This window comes from Neoarius graeffei, chromosome 5 (genome assembly GCF_027579695.1).
Source record: "Neoarius graeffei isolate fNeoGra1 chromosome 5, fNeoGra1.pri, whole genome shotgun sequence".
In the NCBI taxonomy this organism is placed as follows: domain Eukaryota; kingdom Metazoa; phylum Chordata; class Actinopteri; order Siluriformes; family Ariidae; genus Neoarius; species Neoarius graeffei.
In genome coordinates this window covers 6,078,236-6,104,062 of record NC_083573.1, presented here as the reverse complement: position 1 = coordinate 6,104,062, position 25,827 = coordinate 6,078,236, and the positions used below count along the sequence as shown (strand labels likewise).

Here is a 25,827-nt window from a genome sequence, read left to right as displayed (position 1 = left end):
TCAGCAGTCTTCCCCATGATTGTGGTTGTGTGTACTGAACTAGACCGAGAGATACACTGTGTTCATACTGTTTTACTCAAACTCGAAATGAAATATACTAATATTTTGAGATGGGTTTTTTTATGTTTTTGTACTGTATGCCATACTGATTAAAATTAAAATAGAAAAATGCTTGAAACATTTTAGTTTATGTGTAATGAGTCTATAATATATAACATTTTCACTTTCTTAAATAACTGATGGAAAATATTGAACTTTTTCACAATATTCTAATTTTCTGAGATGCACTAGTAGATTGAAAAAAAAACATTGTAGAAAAAAAACAGGAATAGTGTTGATGTTATCGGGAAACAATCAACTGTTTATAGTTCCGTTGCATGTTCTGTAACGTCCTTGAGACAAACTAGTTCTTGATATTGCGTACATTACAGCAGCGATAAACAAACAATCGTCAAACTTGACGTGTTAGCAAGAAACAGGTGTGCTAACATAACAGAACAAGACGATAGTCAGACTGGAAGAGATGCCAGAAGCCATCAAGTCCAACACTCGTAACTAATCACTAATAATCCGTGACATCTCCCGCGCTTATAAACTGCCTTGTGAGATTTTAACAGTACTTGCAACACCTTGTTTCTCAATATTAATTAATCAAACATTAATGGAAGTCATTAGTCTATGTGGCGAAGGCTCAAGGCAACCTAGCTATGCCAACACGACTCCGTCGAAGCCACAAGCTGCTTCCTAAAGCGTCACAACTGCAAAAAAAATGCTTCTTTTTTCCTTGGCTGAGTTCTGCTGCTCTCTCAGCTTTCAGGACATTTACGGTGTCTTGCAGAAGTATTCATCCCCACCTTTTGCTGCAAGTCTCTTGGGGTATGTCTCTATTAGCTTAGCACATCTAGCCACTGGGATTTTTGCCTGTTCCTCAAGGCAAAACTGCTCCAGCTCCTTCAAGTTAGATGGGTTGTGTTGGTGTACAGCGATCTTCAAGTTATGCCACAGATTCTCAATTGGATTGAGGTCTGGGCTTTGATTAGGCCGTTCCAAGACATGTTTACCTTGAAACCACTCCAGTGTAGCTTTAGTAGTATGTTTAGGGTCGGGTCATTGTCCTGCTGGAACGTGAACCTTCATCCCAGTCTCAAACCTCTGGCCGACTCAAACAGGTTTTCCTCCAGAATCGCCCTGGATTTAGTGCCAGTCATCTTTCCTTCAGTCCCGACCAGCTTTCCTGTCCCTACAGATGAAAAACATCCCCACAGCATGATGCTTCCACCACCATGCTTCACTGTAGGAATGGGGTTCTCAGGGTGTTGGGTTTGCGCCACACGTGATGTTTCCCATGATGGACAAAAAGTTCAATTTTAGTCTCATCTGACCAGAGAATCTTCTTCCATGTGTTTGGGGAGTCTGCCACATGCTGTTGGGCAAACTCCAAACATGATTTCTCTTTTTTTTCTTGAAGCAATAGCTTTTTTTCTGGCCACTCTGTGGAGTGTACGGCTTAAAGTGGTCCTATGGACAGATCCTCCCATCTTCACTGTGGATCTCTGCAGCTCCTTCAGTGTTCTCTTTGGTGTCTTTGTTGCATCTCTGATTAATGCCCTCCTTGCCCGGTCTGTGAGTTTTGGTGGGCGGGGCCTTCTCTTGTCAGGTTTGTAGTGGTGCCATATTCTTTCCATTTTGCTAGAATGGATTTAATGGAGCTCCGTGGGATATTCAAAGTTTGTGATATTTTTTATAACCCAACCCTGATCTATACTTCTCCACGACTTTGTCTCCGACCTGTTTGGAGGCTCCTTGGTTTTCACGTTGCTTGCTTAGTAGTGTTGCAGAGTCAGGGTCCTTCCAGAACAGGTTGATTTATACAGACATCATGTGACAGATCATGTGACACTTTGATTGCACACAGGTGGATCTTAATCAACTAATGATGTGACTTATGAAGTGAATTGGTTGGACCAGCTCTTATTTAGGGGTTTCATACGAAAGGGGGTGAATACCTATGCACACTCCAGATTTCTGTTTTTTCATCTTATTGTTTGTGTCACAATTAAAAAATAATAATAATAATTTGCACCTTTAAAATTGTAGGCATGTTGTGTAAATCAAATGGTGCTAACCCTCCAAAATCCATTTTACTTCCAGCTTGTAATGCGACAAAACAGGACAAACACCAAGGGGGATGAATACTTTTGCAAGACACTGTATACAGCTGATTTTTTTTTTTTTTTTTTTTTGGGCGATGGGGTGCCAAATCTTCTTAAAATCACCTCTTCGTGGAAATGATGGGTTGACAACAATACTCAACCCTTAAACTGGTGTAAACATGAGTTAGCCGTTTGAAATCAGGGTGCACAAACCTCTTCTAGTCAGAGACCCTTTTTTTAATGTACCGTAAGATCAAGTCCATGGGGCTTTCTTTAAAATGTGTTGAATAATATTTTGTCAGAAAGAAATTAAGAAACCAATTGTAATTATTCAAAAAAGAAACTGCCACAATCAACGTAGCTCTAAAGGGATAAAAAGTATAACTTCATTCATCAATAGAAACTTGTGATTGTGGTGGGAGAAAGGAATACAACAAATAATAATCAACTCCGCGGTGGTGAGAAGAACTCCATGGTCGATTATTATCCGATAACTGTGTGCCCCTGATGTAGTGATGGAAATCTAGTAAGGTTCGATTACTAATCTGCTAATTTTCAGTGAACTTAGAGGCTGTCCACACGGCAACGGATTCAGGTGAATCTGATAAAATTGTTTATCGTTTCGGCCTGGCGTCCACACAGCACCGGCGTTTTGGGTGCCCCAAAACGAGAATGGGTTCCAGAGTGGAAAAATCTGGCAACGCGCCATTGCGAAGTCATCTGGATGAGTAGAACGGATTTGTTTACGATGACGTCACAACCACATGACTAGAACAAGCAGCACTCTCGCTGTTTTGTATGAACCACTGCATTGCATTCACTTTTGTATACAGCTTTTCTTTTAAATAAACAAGTAACTGAACCATTTCTTGAATTTCTTTTTTTATTGGATAAGACTGCTTTTCAAAATGTTCACACACAATATACAACCCCGATTCCAAAAAAGTTGGGACAAAGTACAAATTGTAAATAAAAACGGAATCCAATAATTTACAAATCTCAAAAACTGATATTGTATTCACAATAGAACATAGACAACATATCAAATGTCGAAAGTGAGACATTTTGAAATTTCATGCCAAATATTGGCTCATTTGAAATTTCATGACAGCAACACATCTCAAAAAAGTTGGGACAGGGGCAATAAGAGGCTGGAAAAGTTAAAGGTACAAAAAAGGAACAGCTGGAGGACCAAATTGCAACTCGTTAGGTCAATTGGCAATAGGTCATTAACATGACTGGGTATAAAAAGAGCATCTTGGAGTGGCAGCGGCTCTCAGAAGTAAAGATGGGAAGAGGATCACCAATCCCCCTAATTCTGCACCGACAAATAGTGGAGCAATATCAGAAAGGAGTTCGACAGTGTAAAATTGCAAAGAGTTTGAACATATCATCATCTACAGTACATAATATCATCAAAAGATTCAGAGAATCTGGAAGAATCTCTGTGCGTAAGGGTCAAGGCCGGAAAACCATACTGGGTGCCCGTGATCTTCGGGCCCTTAGACGGCACTGCATCACATACAGGCATGCTTCTGTATTGGAAATCACAAAATGGGCTCAGGAATATTTCCAGAGAACATTATCTGTGAACACAATTCACCGTGCCATCCGCTGTTGCCAGCTAAAACTCTATAGTTCAAAGAAGAAGCTGTATCTAAACATGATCCAGAAGCGCAGACGTCTTCTCTGGGCCAAGGCTCATTTAAAATGGACTGTGGCAAAGTGGAAAACTGTTCTGTGGTCAGACGAATCAAAATTTGAAGTTCTTTATGGAAATCAGGGACGCCGTGTCATTCGGACTCAAGAGGAGAAGGACGACCCGAGTTGTTATCGGCGCTCAGTTCAGAAGCCTGCATCTCTGATGGTATGGGGTTGCATTAGTGCGTGTGGCATGGGCAGCTTACACATCTGGAAAGACACCATCAGTGCTGAAAGGTATATCCAGGTTCTAGAGCAACATATGCTCCCATCCAGACGACGTCTCTTTCAGGGAAGACCTTGCATTTTCCAGCATGACAATACCAAACCACATACTGCATCAATTACAGCATCATGGCTGCGTAGAAGAAGGGTCCGGGTACTGAACTGGCCAGCCTGCAGTCCAGGTCTTTCACCCATAGAAAACATTTGGCGCATCATAAAACGGAAGATCCGACAAAAAAGACCTAAGACAGTTGAGCAACTAGAATCCTACATTAGACAAGAATGGGTTAACATTCCTATCCCTAAACTTGAGCAACTTGTCTCCTCAGTCCCCAGACGTTTACAGACTGTTGTAAAGAGAAAAGGGGATGTCTCACAGTGGGAAACATGGCCTTGTCCCAACTTTTTTGAGATGTGTTGTTGTCATGAAATTTAAAATCACCTAATTTTTCTCTTTAAATGATACATTTTCTCAGTTTAAACATTTGATATGTCATCTATGTTCTATTCTGAATAAAATATGGAATTTTGAAACTTCCACATCATTGCATTCCGTTTTTATTTACAATTTGTACTTTGTCCCAACTTTTTTGGAATCGGGGTTGTAAAAAGTTATATAAATTATATAAAAATGCTTTTCAAAATGTTCACACACAATAAGAAAATTAAGTTATATAAAACTATGCACACTAATAAAACTAATTTTTACACACAGAAGGCACGATTTCCTCGCATAGTCGCAGCCATCTTCTTCTTGTTGTTGTGTGTTTGTTCCTGTGAGTGCTTCACGCCAGGTAGAAGAAGGGGTTTATGCGCATGCGTCCTACTTCTTCTATTGTTCTGGTGTCTCCGATGGGACCGTCTTACAGCGCACGTAGAGGTGTGGCATGTGTATTGCATCGTTTTCAGCAAGCGTTGCTTTGCCATATGTACCTGATATTTTACTGATCCGTTGCCCATGTGGACGCGATATATATATATTTTTTTTATAAAATCTCGTTGCCGTTTGGATGTAGCCTTAGAAGTGTCTGACTGAAAGACTCTGGAGGGATCCGAAGCATGGAGGTCTTGAAGCCCAGCAGGCGTACAGTGAAAGGCATGAAATGGTCTCGGATACGGGGCGGGGTAAATTTAGCGGTGTGATACATTTTTATTACCGCCGCTGCCCTGTGGGGGCGACACGCGGGCAAATTATTTCAGAAACAAAGTGCCTCTCCTTATCAGAACTATTGCCTGGACTGGCCAAAGGGCTTCAAGGTGTGTGTGTGTGTGCGCGTGTGTGTGTGTGTGTGTGTGTCAGTAAAGAGCACACTGATGAGCGATAGCTCTCCACAACTGCCTGGACCTCAGGGACACGGAGGAGGGGGTTGGAGGAGACGGAGTGATGGAGACAAAGGTGCTTCCCAAAGTGTCTTAATGGCAGTGCGCAAAAGAAAAAAATAAATAAATAAAAAGAGATATGAAAGGAAATTGATTGTAGGATGTAGCCATTTTGGAAGAGTGAGTGAGTGAAAGAGAGAGAGAGAGAGAGAGAGAGAGAGAGAGAGACTGTTGCACCAACCCTTCACAGCATTTCCACACACAGGTGCAAGGCAATTAGACCTGCCTCGAAAAACACACATCTGCCAACTGCTAATTTAAGCTCAATACTCTCTCTCTCTCCGTCTCTCTCTCTGTCTCTCTCTCTCTCTCTGGCCCCTGTGCAAGATTTATGAGCGCAGCCTAATTTACGACACACACAGAGTAAATCATAAGTCCATCAATCTGGTTAAAGGACGACCCCAAGATCTGCTCGATTGATTGGTTCTATTCATCAAAAATAATCGTTCTAATTAATTACTTGGCCCCAGCACCGTGGTGACTCGGCTCGCTCTCGGAACACTATCACGAGCATTAACTGCTAAATATAAACATGCATACACCACAGCAATGATTACATTTTTTTTGCTCATGAAATAACGAGGCGGCACGGTGGTGTAGTGGTTAGCGCTGTCGCCTCACAGCAAGAAGGTCCGGGTTCGAGCCCCGTGGCCGGCGAGGGCCTTTCTGTGCGGAGTTTGCATGTTCTCCCCGTGGGTTTCCTCCGGGTGCTCCGGTTTCCCCCACAGTCCAAAGACATGCAGGTTAGGTTAACTGGTGACTCTAAATTGACCGTAGGTGTGAATGTGAGTGTGAATGGTTGCCTGTGTCTATGTGTCAGCCCTGTGATGACCTGGCGACTTGTCCAGGATGTACCCCGCCTTTCGCCCGTAGTCAGCTGGGATAGGCTCCAGCTCGCCTGCGACCCTGTAGAACAGGATAAAGCGGCTAGAGATAATGAGATTAACTAAAAAACAAAACAAAACAGCATTATCTCCAATTCTTTGAACTTTTGCGACATGTTTATGGAAGGAGTCTCCAGTTCCAGTGAGAAACAGTCAGCCTGGACTTCAATAAGTCTTCCGGATAGATGAGTTTCCATTTCTTCGTTGTGTCACAACAATATGACAAGCTGAATTTTGTCTTTAATGATGTTCCACAGCTTTACGAGTCAGGAGAAATGGATAAAAATGCTTCGGGACGACCTTTATAGGAAAATAATTAACTTAATTAAGTGAAAATATCTCAACTAGCTTCCTTGTTTATTTTCCATGCATGATGCATCTCTCTCTCTCTCGCTCTGACATGACAGTAGATAAACCACACTCGAGGGAAGCACATGTTCCCCAGATTCCATATACATACTACCCCATTAACATGACTGTTTACAACCCCAGAGAGGAAAAAGCATTGATTACACACCAAGTAACATCAACGCTGCTGTGGCTCAGGAAAATCAGTTACGACGTTAATCAGATTTTCATTTCTGACGAAGTGTGTGTGTGTGTGTGTGAGCCATCAGAGTTCCCTGACAGTGAAAAACACTCCAGCTGCCCGGCCGCCAGCGAGTGCTGCCGACTGGAGTGTGAGAACGGGATATCAGCATCAATAATCCTTCATCAAGTCAGGAGCAAGCGCTCGGCTGCCATCCGGGATTCCTATCTATTCCACAGATGACTGAGAGACAGCGCTGCTCCGAACAAGACACAGCAAGAGACCTGACCTCTTTTCATAATGTCGGTTTAAACACGCGCGCACACTCAAATCCATAGACCAGTTATAATATCTAATCTGTACAAAAGTGAACTGAAATATATACAGTGTATAAAACATTCTAAACAGACACAACCAGATCAACCGTGAGCTACTGCTCACTTACGTATCCCCCCCCCGCTCTCGCTTATCTCAGAATTCAAGCAATCGAAGGAAAAGGACACTGATTATGAATGTTGACTGAAACAAATAATGAACCCTGAAACAAGTAAAGAGCAGTGTCTCTCCCCAGGGATTTCAAACAGCGTCCTGGTAAACTGTCATTTTGAAATAGCATTTCGCTTCTTGAAACAGCGTCAAAATCCACCCTACATGTTTCATAAATACATTCGGTCGGTAAACAGGAAATCGATGTGCGACAGACCTGAAAATGGTATACAACCCCGATTCCAAAAAAGTTGGGACAAAGTACAAATTGTAAATAAAAACGGAATGCAATGATGTGGAAGTTTCAAAATTCCATATTTTATTCAGAATAGAACATATGAACAATAGAACATAGAACAAATGTTTAAACTGAGAAAATGTATCATTTAAAGAGAAAAATTAGGTGATTTTAAATTTCATGACAACAACACATCTCAAAAAAGTTGGGACAAGGCCATGTTTCCCACTGTGAGACATCCCCTTTTCTCTTTACAACAGTCTGTAAACGTCTGGGGACTGAGGAGACAAGTTGCTCAAGTTTAGGGATAGGAATGTTAACCCATTCTTGTCTAATGTAGGATTCTAGTTGCTCAACTGTCTTAGGTCTTTTTTGTCGTATCTTCCGTTTTATGATGCGCCAAATGTTTTCTATGGGTGAAAGATCTGGACTGCAGGCTGGCCAGTTCAGTACCCGGACCCTTCTTCTACGCAGCCATGATGCTGTAATTGATGCAGTATGTGGTTTGGCATTGTCATGTTGGAAAATGCAAGGTCTTCCCTGAAAGAGACGTCGTCTGGATGGGAGCATATGTTGCTCTAGAACCTGGATATACCTTTCAGCATTGATGGTGTCTTTCCAGATGTGTAAGCTGCCCATGCCACACGCACTAATGCAACCCCATACCATCAGAGATGCAGGCTTCTGAACTGAGCGCTGATAACAACTTGGGTCGTCCTTCTCCTCTTTAGTCCGAATGACACGGCATCCCTGATTTCCATAAAGAACTTCAAATTTTGATTCGTCTGACCACGGAACAGTTTTCCACTTTGCCACAGTCCATTTTAAATGAGCCTTGGCCCAGAGAAGACGTCTGTGCTTCTGGATCATGTTTAGATACGGCTTCTTCTTTGAACTATAGAGTTTTAGCTGGCAATGGCGGATGGCATGGTGAATTGTGTTCACAGATAATGTTCTCTGGAAATATTCCTGAGCCCATTTTGTGATTTCCAATACAGAAGCATGCCTGTATGTGATGCAGTGCCGTCTAAGGGCCCGAAGATCACGGGCACTCAGTATGGTTTTCCGGCCTTGACCCTTACGCACAGAGATTCTTCCAGATTCTCTGAATCTTTTGATGATATTATGCACTGTAGATGATGATGATATGTTCAAACTCTTTGCAATTTTACACTGTCGAACTCCTTTCTGATATTGCTCCACTATTTGTCGGCGCAGAATTAGGGGGATTGGTGATCCTCTTCCCATCTTTACTTCTGAGAGCCGCTGCCACTCCAAGATGCTCTTTTTATACCCAGTCATGTTAATGACCTATTGCCAATTGACCTAATGAGTTGCAATTTGGTCCTCCAGCTGTTCCTTTTTTGTACCTTTAACTTTTCCAGCCTCTTATTGTCCCTGTCCCAACTTTTTTGAGCTGTGTTGCTGTCATGAAATTTCAAATGAGCCAATATTTGGCATGAAATTTCAAAATGTCTCACTTTCGACATTTGATATGTTGTCTATGTTCTGCTGTGAATACAATATCAGTTTTTGAGATTTGTAAATTATTGCATTCCGTTTTTATTTACAATTTGTACTTTGTCCCAGCTTTTTTGGAATCGGGGTTGTACACGGTATAGAACCCCAAGCTGAAGCTCGGCATCAAACATCAAGCAGGTGTGATTTGTAGTTGCTGAGAAAAAGGTTATGAAAATTTTGTAAATCCTCCCTATATGTTTTGTAAATACATTCAGTCGGTAAACATGAAGTCGATGTGTGACAGACCTGAAAATGGTACACACGGAATAGAACCCCAAGCTGAAGCTCGGTACCAAGTGTCTATGATTTGTGATTGCTGAGAAAAAGGGTGTTTTGGACAGACGGAGGTACGGAAGGACGGACGGACAGAGGTAAACCGGTATATCCCCCCTCCTTCGGAGCAGGGGTATAATAATAAATACAAATATGAAGACGAGACACACTTTTTTATGCAACAACAAAAAATTACAGAAATGTTCCTGGGATATGTGGTTGGGACTCGAGGTGTGGTGCGTTTTGAGACTGGAATCCAGCAAGACACAACAACATTTGGTGGTTTAAAATAGGCGACTCACTTTCATTATATTATATTACATCATATTAACAGTATAGTTCATTATTAAACATACAGGCCACTTTTTCCATGGAATAAAAACATATGTTCTATTCCCTTCTAGCAGGTTTAGATGTACCAGTAGGTATAGATGTAGGTGTAGGTTTTACTGTAGGTGTAGGTTTTACTGTACAGTGCCTTGCAAAAGTATTCATACCCCTTGAACTTTTTCACATTTTTCCACCTTACAACCACGAACTTAAAAGTTTTTTATTGAGATTTTATGTGATAGACCAACACAGAGTAGCACATAATTGTGAAGTGAAACGAAAATGATAAATGGTCTTCAAAATTTTAAACAAATAAAAATCTGAAAAATGTGGTGTGCATTAGTATTCAGCCCCCCTGCGTCAATACTTTGTAGAGCCACCTTTTGCTGCAATTACAACTGCAAGTCTTTTGTGGTATGTCTCTACCAGCTTTGCACATCTAGACACTGAAATTTTTGCCCATTCTTCTTTGCAAAACAGCTCAAGCTCAGCCAGATTGGATGGAGAGCGTCTGTGAACAGCAATTTTCAAGTCTTGCCACAGATGCTCAATGGGATTTAGGTCTGGACTTTGACTGGGCCATTCTAACACATGAATATTCTTTGATCTAAACCATTCCATTGTAGCTCTGGCTGTATGTTTAGGGTCATTGTCTTGCTGGAAGGTGAATCTCCTTCCCAGTCTCAAGTCTTTTGCAGCCTCCAACAGGTTTTCTTCCAGGATTGACCTGTATTTAGCTCCATCCATCTTCCCATCAACTCTGACCAGCTTCCCTGTCCCTGCTGAAGAAAAGCATCCCCATAGCATGATGCTGCCACCACCATGTTTCACAGTGGGGATGGTGTGTGCAGGGTGATGAGCAGCGTTAGTTTTCCGCCACACATGGCGCTTTGCATTTAGGCCAAAAAGTTCAACTTTGGTCTCATCTGACCAAAGCACCTTCTTCCACATGTTTGCTGTGTCCCCTACATGGCTTCTTATGCCTGTCTTTCAACAATGGCTTTCTTCTTGCCACTCTTCCAAAAAGGCCAGATTTGTGGAGTGTACGACTTATAGTTGTCCTGTGCACAGATTCTCCCACCTGAGCTGTGGATTTCTGCAGCTCCTCCAGAGTGATCATGGGCCTCTTGGCTGCTTCTCTGACCAGTGCTCTCCTTGCTCGCTCTGTCAGTTTAGGTGGACGGCCATGTCTTGGTAGGTTTGCGGTTGTGCCATACTTTTTCCATTTTTGAATGATGGATTGAACAGTGCTTCTTGAGATGTTCAGAGCTTGGGATATATTTTTATAGCCTAACCCTGCTTTAAACTTCTCCAGAACTTCATCCCTGACCTGTCTGGTGAGTTCTTTGGTCTTCATGATGCTGTTTGTTCTTCAGTGTTCTCTAACAAACCACTGAGGCCTTCACAGAACAAGTGTATTTATGCTGAGAGTAAATTACAAACAGTAGGACTCTATTAACTAATTAGATGACTTCTGAAGGCAATTGATTGCACTGGATTGTATTTAGAGGTATCACAGTACAGGGGGCTGAATACTAATGCACATCACATTTTTCAGATTTTTATTTGTTTCAAATTTTGAAGACCATTTATCATTTTCGTTTGACTTCACAATTATGTGCTACTCTGTGTTGGTCTATCACATAAAATCTCAATAAAAAACTTTTAAGTTCGTGGTTGTAAGGTGGAAAAATGTGAAAAAGTTCAAGGGGTATGAATACTTTTGCAAGGCACTGTAGGTGTAGGTGCAAGTGTAGGTTTTACTGTTGGTGTAAGTATAGGTTTTACTGTAGGTGTAAGTGTAGGTTTTACTGTAGGTGTAGGTGTAAGTGTAGGTTTTACTGTTGGTGTAAGTGTAGGTTTTACTGTAGGTGTAGGTTTTACTGTAGGTGTAAGTGTAGGTTTTACTGTTGGTGTAGGTGTAGGTTTTACTGTAGGTGTAGGTTTTACTGTAGGTGTAAGTGTAGGTTTTACTGTAGGTGTAAGTGTAGGTTTTACTGTAGGTGTAGGTGTAAGTGTAGGTTTTAATCTCGGTGTAGGTTTTACTGTAGGTATACATGTAAGTGTAGGTGTCAGTGGAGGTGTAGGTTTTACTGTAGGTGTAAGTGTAGGTGTTACTGTAGGTGTAAGTGTAGGTTTTACTGTTGGTGTAGGTGTAAGTGTAGGTTTTGATCTCGGTGTAGGTTTTACTGTAGGTGTAAGTATAGGTTTTACTGTAGGTGTAAGTGTAGGTTTTACTGTAGGTGTAGGTTTTACTGTAGGTGTAAGTGTAGGTTTTACTGTTGGTGTAGGTGTAGGTTTTACTGTAGGTGTAGGTTTTACTGTAGGTGTAAGTGTAGGTTTTACTGTAGGTGTAAGTATAGGTTTTACTGTAGGTGTAGGTGTAAGTGTAGGTTTTAATCTCGGTGTAGGTTTTACTGTAGGTATACATGTAAGTGTAGGTGTCAGTGGAGGTGTAGGTTTTACTGTAGGTGTAAGTGTAGGTGTTACTGTAGGTGTAAGTGTAGGTTTTACTGTTGGTGTAGGTGTAAGTGTAGGTTTTGATCTCGGTGTAGGTTTTACTGTAGGTGTAAGTATAGGTTTTACTGTAGGTGTAAGTGTAGGTTTTACTGTAGGTGTAGGTGTAAGTGTAGGTTTTGATCTTGGTGTAGGTTTTACTGTAGGTGTAAGTGTAGGTTTTACTGTAGGTGTAGGTTTTACTGTAGGTGTAGGTGTAAGTGTAGCTTTTACTGTAGGTGTAGGTGTAAGTGTAGGTTTTACTGTAGGTGTAAGTGTAGGTGTAAGTGTAGGTTTTACTGTAGGTGTAGGTTTTACTGTAGGTGTAGTTGTAAGTTTTGATCTCGGTGTAGGTTTTACTGTAGGTGTACATGTAAGTGTAGGTGGAAGTGTAGATGTAGGTATACATGTAAGTGTAGGTGTCAGTGGAGGTGTAGGTTTTACTGTAGGTGTAAGTGTAGATTTTACTGTAGGTGTAAGTGTAAGTTTTACTGTAGGTGTAAGTGTAGGTTTTACTGTTGGTGTAGGTGTAGGTTTTACTGTAGGTGTAGGTGTAGGTTTTACTGTAGGTGTAGGTGTAAGTGTAGGTTTTACTGTAGGTGTAGGTTTTACTGTAGGTGTAGGTTTTACTGTAGGTGTAAGTGTAGGTTTTACTGTAGGTGTAGGTTTTACTGTAGGTGTAAGTGTAGGTTTTACTGTAGGTGTAGGTTTTACTGTAGGTGTAGGTGTAGGTTTTACTGTAGGTGTAGGTGTAAGTGTAGGTTTTACTGTAGGTGTAGGTTTTACTGTAGGTGTAAGTGTAGGTTTTACTGTAGGTGTAGGTGTAGGTTTTACTGTTGGTGTAAGTGTAGGTTTTACTGTAGGTGTAAGTGTAGGTTTTACTGTTGGTGTAGGTGTAGGTTTTACTGTAGGTGTAGGTGTAAGTGTAGGTTTTACTGTGTGTAAGTGTAGGTTTTACTGTAGGTGTAGGTTTTACTGTTGGTGTAAGTGTAGGTTTTACTGTAGGTGTAGGTTTCACTGTAGGTGTAAGTGTAGGTTTTACTGTAGGTGTAAGTGTAGGTTTTACTGTAGGTGTAGGTGTAGGTTTTACTGTAGGTGTAAGTGTAGGTTTTACTGTTGGTGTAAGTGTAGGTTTTACTGTAGGTGTAGGTGTAGGTTTTACTGTAGGTGTAGGTGTAGGTTTTACTGTAGGTGTAAGTGTAGGTTTTACTGTAGGTGTCAGTGGAGGTTTTACTGTAGGTGTAAGTGTAGGTTTTACTATTGGTGTAAGTGTAGGTTTTACTGTAGGTGTAAGTGTAGGTTTTACTGTAGGTGTAAGTGTAGGTTTTACTGTAGGTGTAGGTGTAAGTGTAGGTTTTACTGTAGGTGTAGGTTTTACTGTAGGTGTAAGTGTAGGTTTTACTGTTGGTGTAAGTGTAGGTTTTACTGTAGGTGTAAGTGTAGGTTTTACTGTAGGTGTAGGTGTAAGTGTAGGTTTTACTGTAGGTGTAGGTGTAAGTGTAGGTTTTACTGTAGGTGTCAGTGTAGGTTTTACTGTAGGTGTAAGTGTAGGTTTTACTGTTGGTGTAAGTGTAGGTTTTACTGTAGGTGTAAGTGTAGGTTTTACTGTAGGTGTAAGTGTAGGTTTTACTGTAGGTGTAGGTTTTACTGTAGGTGTAAGTGTAGGTTTTACTGTTGGTGTAAGTGTAGGTTTTACTGTAGGTGTAGGTTTTACTGTTGGTGTAAGTTTTACTGTAGGTGTAAGTGTAGGTTTTACTGTTGGTGTAGGTTTTACTGTAGGTGCAGGTTTTACTGTAGGTGTAGGTGTAGGTTTTACTGTAGGTGTAAGTGTAGGTTTTACTGTAGGTGTAAGTGTAGGTTTTACTGTAGGTGTAGGTGTAGGTTTTACTGTAGGTGTAGGTGTAAGTGTAGGTTTTAATCTCGGTGTAGGTTTTACTGTAGGTATACATGTAAGTGGAGGTGTCAGTGGAGGTGTAGGTTTTACTGTAGGTGTAAGTGTAGGTGTTACTGTAGGTGTAAGTGTAGGTTTTACTGTTGGTGTAGGTGTAAGTGTAGGTTTTGATCTCGGTGTAGGTTTTACTGTAGGTGTAAGTGTAGGTTTTACTGTAGGTGTAAGTGTAGGTTTTACTGTAGGTGTAAGTGTAGGTTTTGATCTCGGTGTAGGTTTTACTGTAGGTGTAGGTTTTACTGTAGGTGTAAGTGTAGGTTTTACTGTAGGTGTAGGTTTTACTGTAGGTGTAGGTGTAAGTGTAGGTTTTACTGTAGGTGTAAGTGTAGGTGTAAGTGTAGGTTTTACTGTAGGTGTAAGTGTAGGTTTTACTGTAGGTGTAAGTGTAGGTTTTACTGTAGGTGTAGGTTATACTGTAGGTGTACATGTAAGTGTAGGTGGAAGTGTAGATGTAGGTATACATGTAAGTGTAGGTGTCAGTGGAGGTGGAGGTTTTACTGTAGGTGTAAGTGTAGATTTTACTGTAGGTGTAAGTGTAAGTTTTACTGTAGGTGTAAGTGTAGGTTTTACTGTAGGTGTAAGTGTAGGTTTTACTGTAGGTGTAGGTTTTACTGTAGGTGTAGGTTTTACTGTAGGTGTAAGTGTAGGTTTTACTGTAGGTGTAGGTTTTACTGTAGGTGTAAGTGTAGGTGTAAGTGTAGGTTTTACTGTAGGTGTAGGTTTTACTGTAGGTGTAGTTGTAAGTTTTGATCTCGGTGTAGGTTTTACTGTAGGTGTACATGTAAGTGTAGGTGGAAGTGTAGATGTAGGTATACATGTAAGTGTAGGTGTCAGTGGAGGTTTTACTGTAGGTGTAAGTGTAGATTTTACTGTAGGTGTAAGTGTAAGTTTTACTGTAGGTGTAAGTGTAGGTTTTACTGTTGGTGTAGGTGTAAGTGTAGGTTTTACTGTAGGTGTAACTGTAGGTTTTACTGTTGGTGTAGGTGTAAGTGTAGGTTTTACTGTAGGTGTAAGTGTAGGTTTTACTGTAGGTGTAGGTGTAGGTTTTACTGTAGGTGTAGGTGTAGGTTTTACTGTAGGTGTAAGTGTAGGTTTTACTGTAGGTGTAGGTGTAAGTGTAGGTTTTACTGTAGGTGTAAGTGTAGGTTTTACTGTAGGTGTAGGTTTTACTGTAGGTGTAGTTGTAAGTTTTGATCTCGATGTAGGTTTTACTGTAGGTGTACATGTAAGTGTAGGTGGAAGTGTAGATGTAGGTATACATGTAAGTGTAGGTGTCAGTGGAGGTTTTACTGTAGGTGTAAGTGTAGATTTTACTGTAGGTGTAAGTGTAGGTTTTACTGTAGGTGTAAGTGTAGATTTTACTGTAGGTGTAAGTGTAAGTTTTACTGTAGGTGTAGGTGTAAGTGTAGATTTTACTGTAGGTGTAAGTGTAGGTTTTACTGTTGGTGTAGGTGTAAGTGTAGGTTTTACTGTAGGTGTAAGTGTAGGTTTTACTGTAGGTGTAAGTGTAGGTTTTACTGTAGGTGTAGGTGTAGGTTTTACTGTAGGTGTAGGTTTTACTGTAGGTGTAAGTATAGGTTTTACTGTAGGTGTAGGTTTTACTGTAGGTGTAGGTGTAAGTGTAGCTTTTACTGTAGGTGTAGGTGTAAGTGTAGGTTTTACTGTAGGTGTAGGTTTTACTGTAAGTGTAGGTTTTACTGTAGGTGTAAGTGTAGGTTTTACTGTAGGTGTAAGTGTAGGTTTTACTGTAGGTGTAGGTGTAAGTGTAGGTTTTACTGTAAGTGTAGGTTTTACTGTAGGTGTAAGTATAGGTTTTACTGTAGGTGTAGGTTTTACTGTAGGTGTAGGTGTAAGTGTAGCTTTTACTGTAGGTGTAGGTGTAAGTGTAGGTTTTACTGTAGGTGTAGGTTTTACTGTAAGTGTAGGTTTTACTGTAGGTGTAAGTGTAGGTTTTACTGTAGGTGTAAGTGTAGGTTTTACTGTAGGTGTAGGTGTAAGTGTAGGTTTTACTGTAGGTGTAGGTTTTACTGTAAGTGTAGGTTTTACTGTAGGTGTAAGTGTAGGTTTTACTGTAGGTGTAGGTTTTACTGTAAGTGTAGGTTTTACTGTAGGTGTAAGTGTAGGTTTCACTGTAGGTGTAAGTGTAGGTTTTACTGTAGGTGTAAGTGTAGGTTTTACTGTAGGTGTACGTGTAGGTTTTACTGTAGATGCAAGTGTAAGTGTAGGTGTAGTTTTTACTGTCGGTGTAGGTCTAAGTGTCGCTGGAGGTACAAGTCTAAGTATCAGTGTAAGTGTATGTGTAATTGTAGGTGTAAGTATATTTGTAAGTGTAGGACTTTACCTGCTGCTGTCAGCTCCGGGTTTGGTATATCCCTCCAGCGCTCCCTCCCACACGCTGTTGGCCATAGCGTTTCCGATGGCTGTCATCACCATGCTCAACTCCACAGGCCAGTCGTCCAGGTCCAGCGAGCGCACACGTGACAGGTGAGTGCCCAGGTGCCGATGGATCCCCGAGCACTCGATACAGATCAGAGCACCGAGGTTCAGACTTGCCCAATCTGGATCTAAGCAAGGAAAGAAAAAAAAAAACCTAAATGAGCAAATCTATTCACACTGCAACACATCATCTTCTACTCCACTCACCAAGCTGAAAAAACAGCAACTGATATCTGTTACGTCAAATGGCAAACACCCTTACATACACTGCACAAAGTTATGTACTCACTGGGGGAGTCACAGTCCACACAGAAACTGTTCCCTCTGACGTTCCTGATGGACTGGATGGTCATAGCATCACTCTGGCTCCCTAATCGTGACTTGAGTGGAGGAAGATCAGGTTAGAGATCACAAGGAATAAAAGAGTATAAACGTGTGTGTGAATGAGATCGAGAGAGAAGACAAGATGTTGGAGACAAAGATGAAAATGAGACCTGTCAGTCTTAATAACAGATTTCCCACCTGTACTTACACGCATGCTGCAAGATCGGAAACATGTGAGAAGAAATACACACATGGAAGAATAAGCTGTTGTGATGTGATATGATCAAAATATCCTTTTTAATACACTTTCATTAGCTTCGCTAAATCATTTCATTAAATTCAGAACTAATGTGTAAGTACATTCTTTTGATACGGGTGTCATGTTTTGAAGCAACTTCCAACTTTATTGGTCCCACATGAGACCCCTGAGGAACACCATTCAAATATGTTCGAACATTCAGCACTTGACACATGATCTAATACAAGTCTAACCTTGGTTATGACACAGAAAACAGTCAGTCATTCCTTTTTACCTTATTCTTGCTACTTTCACATGACTGTAAACTGGCAAATATCTGACTCTCGATGGCTTGGACCCAGAGCTCTCTCTCCTCATACGTCGATGCCTCAAAATGCCACATCTGTCCAGTCAATGACACAATGATGAACTCAAATGACTCTTCTTGCTCTGAAAACAAGAAGACACATTTATTTTAAGATTAGCAAAACAACACCGGTGAAGCATTAATGGGATTTAAGGCTACGGTGTCACACTACAGCGCGCGATAGGTTTGTGAATACTTGGCGATGAAAAATTGGTAGCATCGCCACCAATTATGCGATGCGCAGCGAATGTTCTGCAAGCTTCATGAGTTGTTTTTTGGTGTGTCTCCATCTCGTGAGTGGCCGAAAAGTCACGAAAAATTTCAACGCGTGCACTGAAATTTGGTGGCGATGTTTTCGTCGGTAAACAAAGCGGTGAATACTCACAGATGGGTTTGGGAATACTTCCCAAAGCTCAGGGAAACATCGCCACCAAAATGCCTCATTTTCATTGATAACCCATTGCTAAGCATCGCGAACTGGAGTGTGACCGTCGCCGAAACGAACCAGAAACGGAAAACCGAAAAGAATAAAAATTGTTTGTCCTATCATTGGTAGAATGCCGAATGATGCCATGGTTTTCGTGACTGACAGTCAAGATGGCAAAATTGGCCGTGCTCTCTAGTGGGAGGGGCATACGCTCCCCAACAAACCAAAATTTCAGATCAACAGAATTAGCCACTGAATTAACACCAGATTGGTGTTCAATTTGCCACAGCTAGGCAAGCATTACTGTTTTGCTTCTGCCACTCTCCAGACATAATAATCCATCGAGAGAGACAAAACATGCATTTTAGCTCCGGCATGAAGCTAAAAAGACAGCAATAGAGCGCAAACATGAGTCCCTGTCATCAATTCCAGTAGCCATGGCACATCAGCATAATAAAAATCGACTCATTTACAAGGTAAACATATCCATTAGAGCTTTGATCTCATTATCATCCAATCGCATTACAGAGCAACTGCCTAACTAGAATCTAATGTGGGTTAATCATTCGGGTCGTGCTAATTTCCACATCACAAACATGAGGCGAGACAAAGGGGTGCGCGTCGACCGACGCAACAAGAGGTGAGAGGTGAGAAATAAACCATCAGCTCAGCGATAATTTGCTTGATGATCATTTCACAGCCATGATGACTTTAACACGTTCATGATGATCAGATAAGCATCGGGGATATTTGTGGTATTTCGCTACTTGGGTCACCGGAAGATTTCGAATATAGTCTTAAAATCAGACTAAATTTTTTTAAATAATTCAATTGCATAATAATAATAATAGAAAAATAAATTTGGCGAATAGAACAAGTTTAGCATTTCATATTCCGATTACTGTCCCAGTTATTTAAACCGTTCAACGTAAATAATACTTGCTCCAGAAATCCAACATGAATTAACTGCTTTCCTATCGGAATTTAATTCGAGTACGAGGAACCGGCGTGCAAACTACAGATCTCGATTATACAGGACACGTCTTATTCTTCAGCGCAGCTCCACAGCCTCGAGCTGAAAACGATAATCCAATTAGCTCTACACCATCTTCAATTATCTGATTTCATTCACTGGACTCGACTCCAGGCGTTTCATTGATCTTGAGCCAGGAGGTGTGTATCTAAATCAAGGACTAAAGGGTGAGGGAGCACTGCCCGGCCACTCTCAATTCTTTGTTTACTTTTTATTCTGTCTAGGGCTTAAAATTCCACGGCATTGATGCTAATTATGATTACATATCTCAATTATTTGATCTTATTCCAGAGTGTTGTTAAATTCCCATTTCTGCTTGGTCTGACGGTGTTGACTCATTTTCAATAACATCTGTTCTGATTGGAGTTCGGCTCGATTGCAAGTCACAGGGGAACATAAATGTGTTCATTCGAATACAAATAAGAGTTTGTTAAGGCCGTTTATAGCTGCTCGAATGCAAGTGAAAACAAGACCTTGTTTTATGCATGTTCCACACCATTAAATCTATCTCTGCTTATCACATCAAGAACACCATCCACACAGTGAAGCATGGTGGTGGGAGCATCATATTAAGAGTTACCCTTGGTCTCTTGGTTGATTCTCTGACCGAATGCTCTCCTTAAGTGGTCAAGGATTTTTGGTGGATGGCCTTCTCGAAGTTAGAGTTGTGCCATGTTCTTTGCTTCATGGAATGTTTGGGATTTAAACGGAAACACAACCCTGATTGTGATCTCCTCCAGCTCAGCCAGACCACATGCATCGTCAGCAAAATACAGCACAGACGACTTCGATGGCTAGGACATGTGCTGAGGATGCCACAGACAAGTATTGCGAGGGTTGCACTGCGATGGACCCCACAAGGCAAGAGACCAAGGGGCAGGCCAAGGAACACCTGGCGAAGGACAGTTGAAGCAGAACTTAAACAAACTGGGATCACCTGGAGTGAGGCTGAGACCAAGGCAAAAGACTGTGCCGGATGGAGGGATCTTGTGGAGACCTTATGCTCCAGGGCGAGTGAAGAGGATAAGTAACAAGTACAACCCTGATTGATACTCTTCCAGAACATTGTCCCAGCTTTGTTTTGATAGCTCCTTCTAACAGGTCTTTATGATGCTGTTGACCACTGGGGCCTTCCAGGAACAGGTGGGTTCAAGGTCAGCAGGTCAAGTCCATTGAACTAATGATGTTACTTCTGATGCTGATTAACTGCACCAGAATAGACCCTTTCGGTCGAAGGCCGAGAAAACGCAAGAATTGCGCCGCGCATGTGCGCTGACCAGCTCGTACGACAGAAGGAAGACAGCACGGCGACTTCAACATGTAAGCAAACACCTGTCAGTGAGAGACAAGCGATATCAGCCCTCAAATTGAGTGAACTTTACGTCCCAAATTTGTAAAGAGTTGGGATTGAAACCACGGAAACGAAAGAAAGCACAGCTGATCGAGGAAGCTAGAAGAGTCAGTAACTCGGAAAACGTATGTCCAGGAACGGGCAGAGAAAACCAAACCTCAGACTCGTCCAAGAAATTCAAAGACGTCAGCTACAAGCTAAACCCAGTGGTCAGTTACATTCCCCCCAGTGAAATCTGTTCACGTATACAACTACATTGTGCAAGAAAGTGGCTGGAACAGCAAGTGCCTGGACAGAGGCGTCAATCACTTTGACGAAAATGACATCCAAGCAGGGCTTTGAACCAGAATTTTTTTCCTATTGGTTCGTTCCGAACAGAAGCGGAATTTTAACGTTTCCGGTTTTGGGTTCCACCATTAAATAGACGTTCCCGAACCGGTTAGAACAAAAAAAATTTCGTTCCCGGAACGGTTAATTACGTTCCCTGTCAGCTGTTTAACAAATGGCTATAAAATTATGTCTCTGTCTCATCCAGCTTAAGCCAAATGTAGGCTAATTCTATTACAACCTTCATTAAATAAGACAAGAAATAATTCAAAACAATTATTATTTCAAATGTTGGCGATTTGGATTCTCAGTATGTCTTCCCATCTACACAAACAGAAAAAGTGCCAAAAATGAAAGATAATTCGTTTAGTGTGTTACCAAAGGCTAGTCAGGCCCTATGCATTGATAGGCTAACAGAGGTTAACGTCATTTAATGTTCGCGAGCCTCTCATTAACGTGGACAAATATATTGATATCGTGTTTGAAACTGACGTTTTTGAATAACGATAGATTGCAATATTTACCTCTTATTTAAGATGTGGAGACGTGATAGTAGTCCACCCTCCTGCTCTCTCCATTCAGTCAGCGAACGTCACACAGGAAGTGAACCCCAGCGGGTCATAGAAACTTGCGCAGGAGAAGAATGACTTTTTTATTTGTAGGCTACGGAAACTTTGAGGAACGAAATAAAAACCGGTATTAACCGGTTACCATTATTTTTAATAAGCGTTTCTGTTCCGGAGCATAAAAAATAATAAAGTTTCTGGTTTTGTTTCTGTTCCATGTGAAATAGAAAAAGTTCCCGGTTTTCGTTCCTTGAACCGGTTCAAAGCCCTGCATCCAAGAGCTGATAAAATTAACTTGATAGTCAGTCCTACAGCTGTCTTGAACGCAGCTATCTGCCTAGCAGGGTAAGTAAAATATTTAAGAACAACACATACTAGCAGTGTTTGGAGTAACGCGTTACAAAAGTAACGAATAACTGTAATGCATTGCTTTTTGCAGTAACGCGGTAATGTAAGGCATTACAGAAAAAAATTTGGTAATATTTTACTTGGTACAAATGTCAGTAACGCGTGTTACAATGCATTTTTAACCTGGAATGAAGTGGTGGGCTTTTTTTTCCTTCATACAAATTCGCCAAAAATCACCGCGAGATCAGCAGAGGCGAAACGTCCGCGCAAAATGTTTCGCTTCCTTTTCCTTTAGGCTAGTCAGACAGGAGAGAGAGATGAGTGAACCTGCAGCTGATCTAACGTCGGATAGCACATTCTCCAGATGGGCACACGCCCATTACTTTAAGTTTGTGAAAAATAAGGATGTGAAGAACATCGTAGTCAAATGCACTTTACACCTAAAGAACTGTCCACTTCCTGAAATAGCACCAGTAATTTAACTAAACATTTCCAGAGGTGCCATAGTAACATGAAGTTAGCAAGGAAGCAAGCGGAGGATGAGAGTGGCGATAAAATCACAAAAGAGCCAAAATTAACGTTCTGCCGCTCTGAGATGCTCCTTCAGCCTCAGGAGGTGAGGAGACTTGTAGCGGAGTATGTTGTTGAAGATATGCTGACAGTTTGTTCACATTTTTGTCCTGTATAACTGAGTTTTTTTTCTGGTCGGAAGTCAGACTAAAGTGATTGAGCTGCCTTTCCTTCGAGGGCTAATAGGCCTAAGCACTTCAATATCATTAAAAGCACTTTGATTTTGTTATTTCTAATTCCGTTTTTCGAAATGGGACTGGGTAGCCTCGTATAGCTAATAGCCATTGTCTAGTTGCGATTTAAACGGCTTGTGTTTTTTTTTCAGGCCAGTTTTATTGTAGGCTACGATTTGCCATAATATGTTAATTTTTGTTAAATTTCTGAAATGGGCGGCACGGTGGTGTAGTGGGTAGCGTTGTCGCCTCACAGCAAGAAGGTCCTGGGTTCGAGCCCCGGGGCCGGCGAGGGCCTTTCTGTGTGGAGTTTGCATGTTCTCCCCGTGTCCGCGTGGGTTTCCTCCGGGTGCTCCGGTTTCCCCCACAGTCCAAAGACATGCAGGTTAGGTTAACTGGTGACTCTAAATTGACCGTAGGTGTGAATGTGAGTGTGAATGGTTGTCTGTGTCTATGTGCCAGCCCTGTGATGACCTGGCGACTTGTCCAGGGTGTACCTTTCGCCCATAGTCAGCTGGGATAGGCTCCAGCTTGCCTGCGACCCTGTAGAAGGATAAAGCGGCTAGAGATAATGAGATGAGATGAGATTTCTGAAATGGAGTCATATCCCTTAAGGCTAATCTTTTTTTTTTATTTTTATGAAGCATAAACTATGCTTAATGCTGTAAACTTGAAAACAATAAAGGCATAGAAATGCTAATTTTGTATCCTGTCATATCTTTAGACATTACAATACAATACAGTTCAATTAATGTTAATATGAATAGGCCTAAAGTTACAGTATTTCTATCACAATTTGCCAGACTTTCACCTTTTGTCTGTTCTTGCGATGATTGTTCCTTGTATTGTGCCATGAGCCGTCACTGTGGCCAGGGGCGCAGATACGTTTTTTGAACTGGGGGGGGGACAAAGCTGCCAGCAAACCGACCCCAACCCCACTCCCACCTCCAACATGTGTTGTGCGAGGAATATACTCTGATGCTCGCTGAAATTATGGCAGGGAACGCCAGATTAAACATTAAAACTGCCTTCTGAGCACTGTATCTACAGGCTACCACCAAAAGAAGGAGGCTACCAGAAAGGCATCTCTGCTCCGTACGATTTTACTTTCACTACGACATTACTTTGAACAGACTATCAAAAAATTGCAAGGTGATATGATAAAGTAAGGCACAGTTTACTTACAGTCGTTGTTTTTTTGAAAAAACGATGCAATCGTTTTCTGCCTTTTCGGTTTGGCACCCTTCATCATGCCGTGTTGGGGTCCTGAACTAGGAGGAGCTGTCCCCGATATGCCTGTCAAACTTGTTGTGGGTAACCATAGCAACCAAGCTCGAGCTCGCAACCTGTGCAGTCTGCGCAGCTCAACCAACCGAATATCAGTCTTTGTTTTGTTTTATGTGAGTTGTTGCAACTATGTATGTACTGCTGTGCACCTCAATAAACCGAATGCTAATTAGTCTTTTGATTTTTCCGTGAGGTTTGCCTTATGCAAAGAAAGACAGCATAGACTTTTTTTCCTCCCTATAAGTGGGAGGGACCGAACGAGGTGAATTTAAATCTGGGTGGGACGAATCCCACCAGTCCAACCCTCTATCTGCGCCCGTGACTGTGGCTATTATATTCTAGTGTTTTTAACCATAAGCCTAGCTCGGTCAGATACCACATCACCTTCCACCGGATGTGTGATGAGCTACGTCTTGAGCTACACTTAGATTGCCAAATCCATACTTCCAGTTATTTTGATGAGAGTAACTTAAAAGTAATGCAATAGTAGTGTAACGCTTTACATTTTAAATACAGTAATATTGTAATGTAACTAATTACTTTAAAATGACAGTAACAAGTAATAAATAATGCAAAACAGTTTTGAAGTAACTTGCCCAACACTGCATACTAGTAATGAGGCCAAGCTGACATCAATTTTTTCTCCTGACGTTAGCCTATATACAAGCACCCACACAAACAGCATGTAGCTAATTACAAAATGGAAGCGAAACATATTTCTGCAATGTAATTACATAGCTAGCGAGTTTAATTACATGCTGTTGTGCACTCTGTCCTCTGAGTGGGGTCCCAGGCTGGGCCTTGCATGTTTAAGATATTTTGGTCATGGTTTTAAAAACTAGCCTTACGTTATACATGCATTTGTTTTCTCGATGGTTTTTTTAAGTCGTTTTTGCCGCTGTGGGAAGTGTTAACCTCTCATTTTGATCACGCTAATACGTACACCAACATAATTATCTGGAATTCCAGCGGGTCCTATGATTACACACCTATGAATCTGAACACAGACAATTACCTTGTTGGCTGGTCATCTGAAAAAATTGCCATTACAACAGGTAATTTCCATATGGAAATCTAAAATATCAAGCTTCAACTGCCAGTGGTTTGAAAGAAGCAAAAACTAAGCTCACTAAAGTCACATCCTAATGGCTGTGGGTCTTAAGGGAAACCCATTTTTGAGAGGCTTGCAAAATAAATGTTTTGGAGAAATACTTGAGCTGGATTAATGTTTTGGCAGAGCTGGGTGCAAGGGCATGTGTTTTAGGAATTGACGTAACTTAACCAAATATGAAATGCCTCCAAAAATGCTTTACGGATCGCTCCACTGTAGATTTGCATCAGCAACAAGTCTACTAAAATTGAGACATATAAGAAAAGTGGCCCCGCAATTGAAAGCCGAGTACAGTGCCGTGATGTACCCTAATTAACACAATTAAAAGGGAGTTCAAGATAATGACTAGGGAAATTAAAGTGTGGTCTTTCCTCTCTCCTGGCTCCCTTCCAGATTCCCATGCATCAGAAATTCAAGGGACAGCATTTTGGTCTCGTTCACGTTGTAACCACAAACGATGAAGGCCATTAGCAGCTTTAATCGAATGTAATTGGAGTCGTTAACCTTCCAGAAGCTCATCAGCAGTTCAGCATGTGCAAATATTGTGACGTGTTGGGAGACGGTGCTCTACAGGAGACATATGTTGGCCAATCTGCGAACTCAAATGCTATGGAATAAGAGGAGGAATGTGTCTCTGTGCGTCTCAGGATTCATTCAGGTGAATCCTCGGATTCTGACTGTAGTCTGGGAGCAGATGCTTTGGTTCCAGACCCCCGGGCTTGTCAGATCTTCTCACACCGACCACAGCTGGACGAGGCAGCGTGTCCCGATTGCTATTCTGTCAGAGTCTGGTGCCATGATCCATCAAGTCACGTGCAAGGCAAAGCCATGAAGCGATTTTTTTTTCTTCTTCCACGTGTTCGGTGTATTGTTGATACCAAACGGTATTCTTATACCCTCCCAATCCTGGAGCGAATCAAACATACTTCGAGGCACAAAACCAAGAAATGGTGGCTGATAAAAGGTGCAAGGTGCTAGTCATTTGCTGTGAATTAACAGGCAGTTGGGAGGAACCGAGTCCGCTGGTGCCATCTGTAAATGTCAGTGCTGGCGCTTGCTCATTTTACACATCATTAAAGGCAATATTCCTAACCTGTATTAGAGC

The 25,827-nt window shown here is 41.5% G+C and overlaps 1 protein-coding gene across 2 annotated transcripts in view; it reads right to left on the bottom strand.

Moving 5' to 3' along the window:
• agap3 (ArfGAP with GTPase domain, ankyrin repeat and PH domain 3) overlaps positions 1-25,827 on the bottom strand; it is a 291,019-nt gene that overhangs the window by 29,785 nt on the left and 235,407 nt on the right. For both annotated transcript variants that reach the window (XM_060921058.1, XM_060921056.1), the window contains exons 14-16: positions 17,458-17,612; positions 16,890-16,980; positions 16,506-16,728 (exon numbers count right to left, since the gene is read on the bottom strand). In XM_060921058.1, coding sequence (XP_060777041.1) covers positions 16,506-16,728; positions 16,890-16,980; positions 17,458-17,612 — 469 coding nt within the window. The remainder of the gene's footprint in view (positions 1-16,505; positions 16,729-16,889; positions 16,981-17,457; positions 17,613-25,827) is intronic.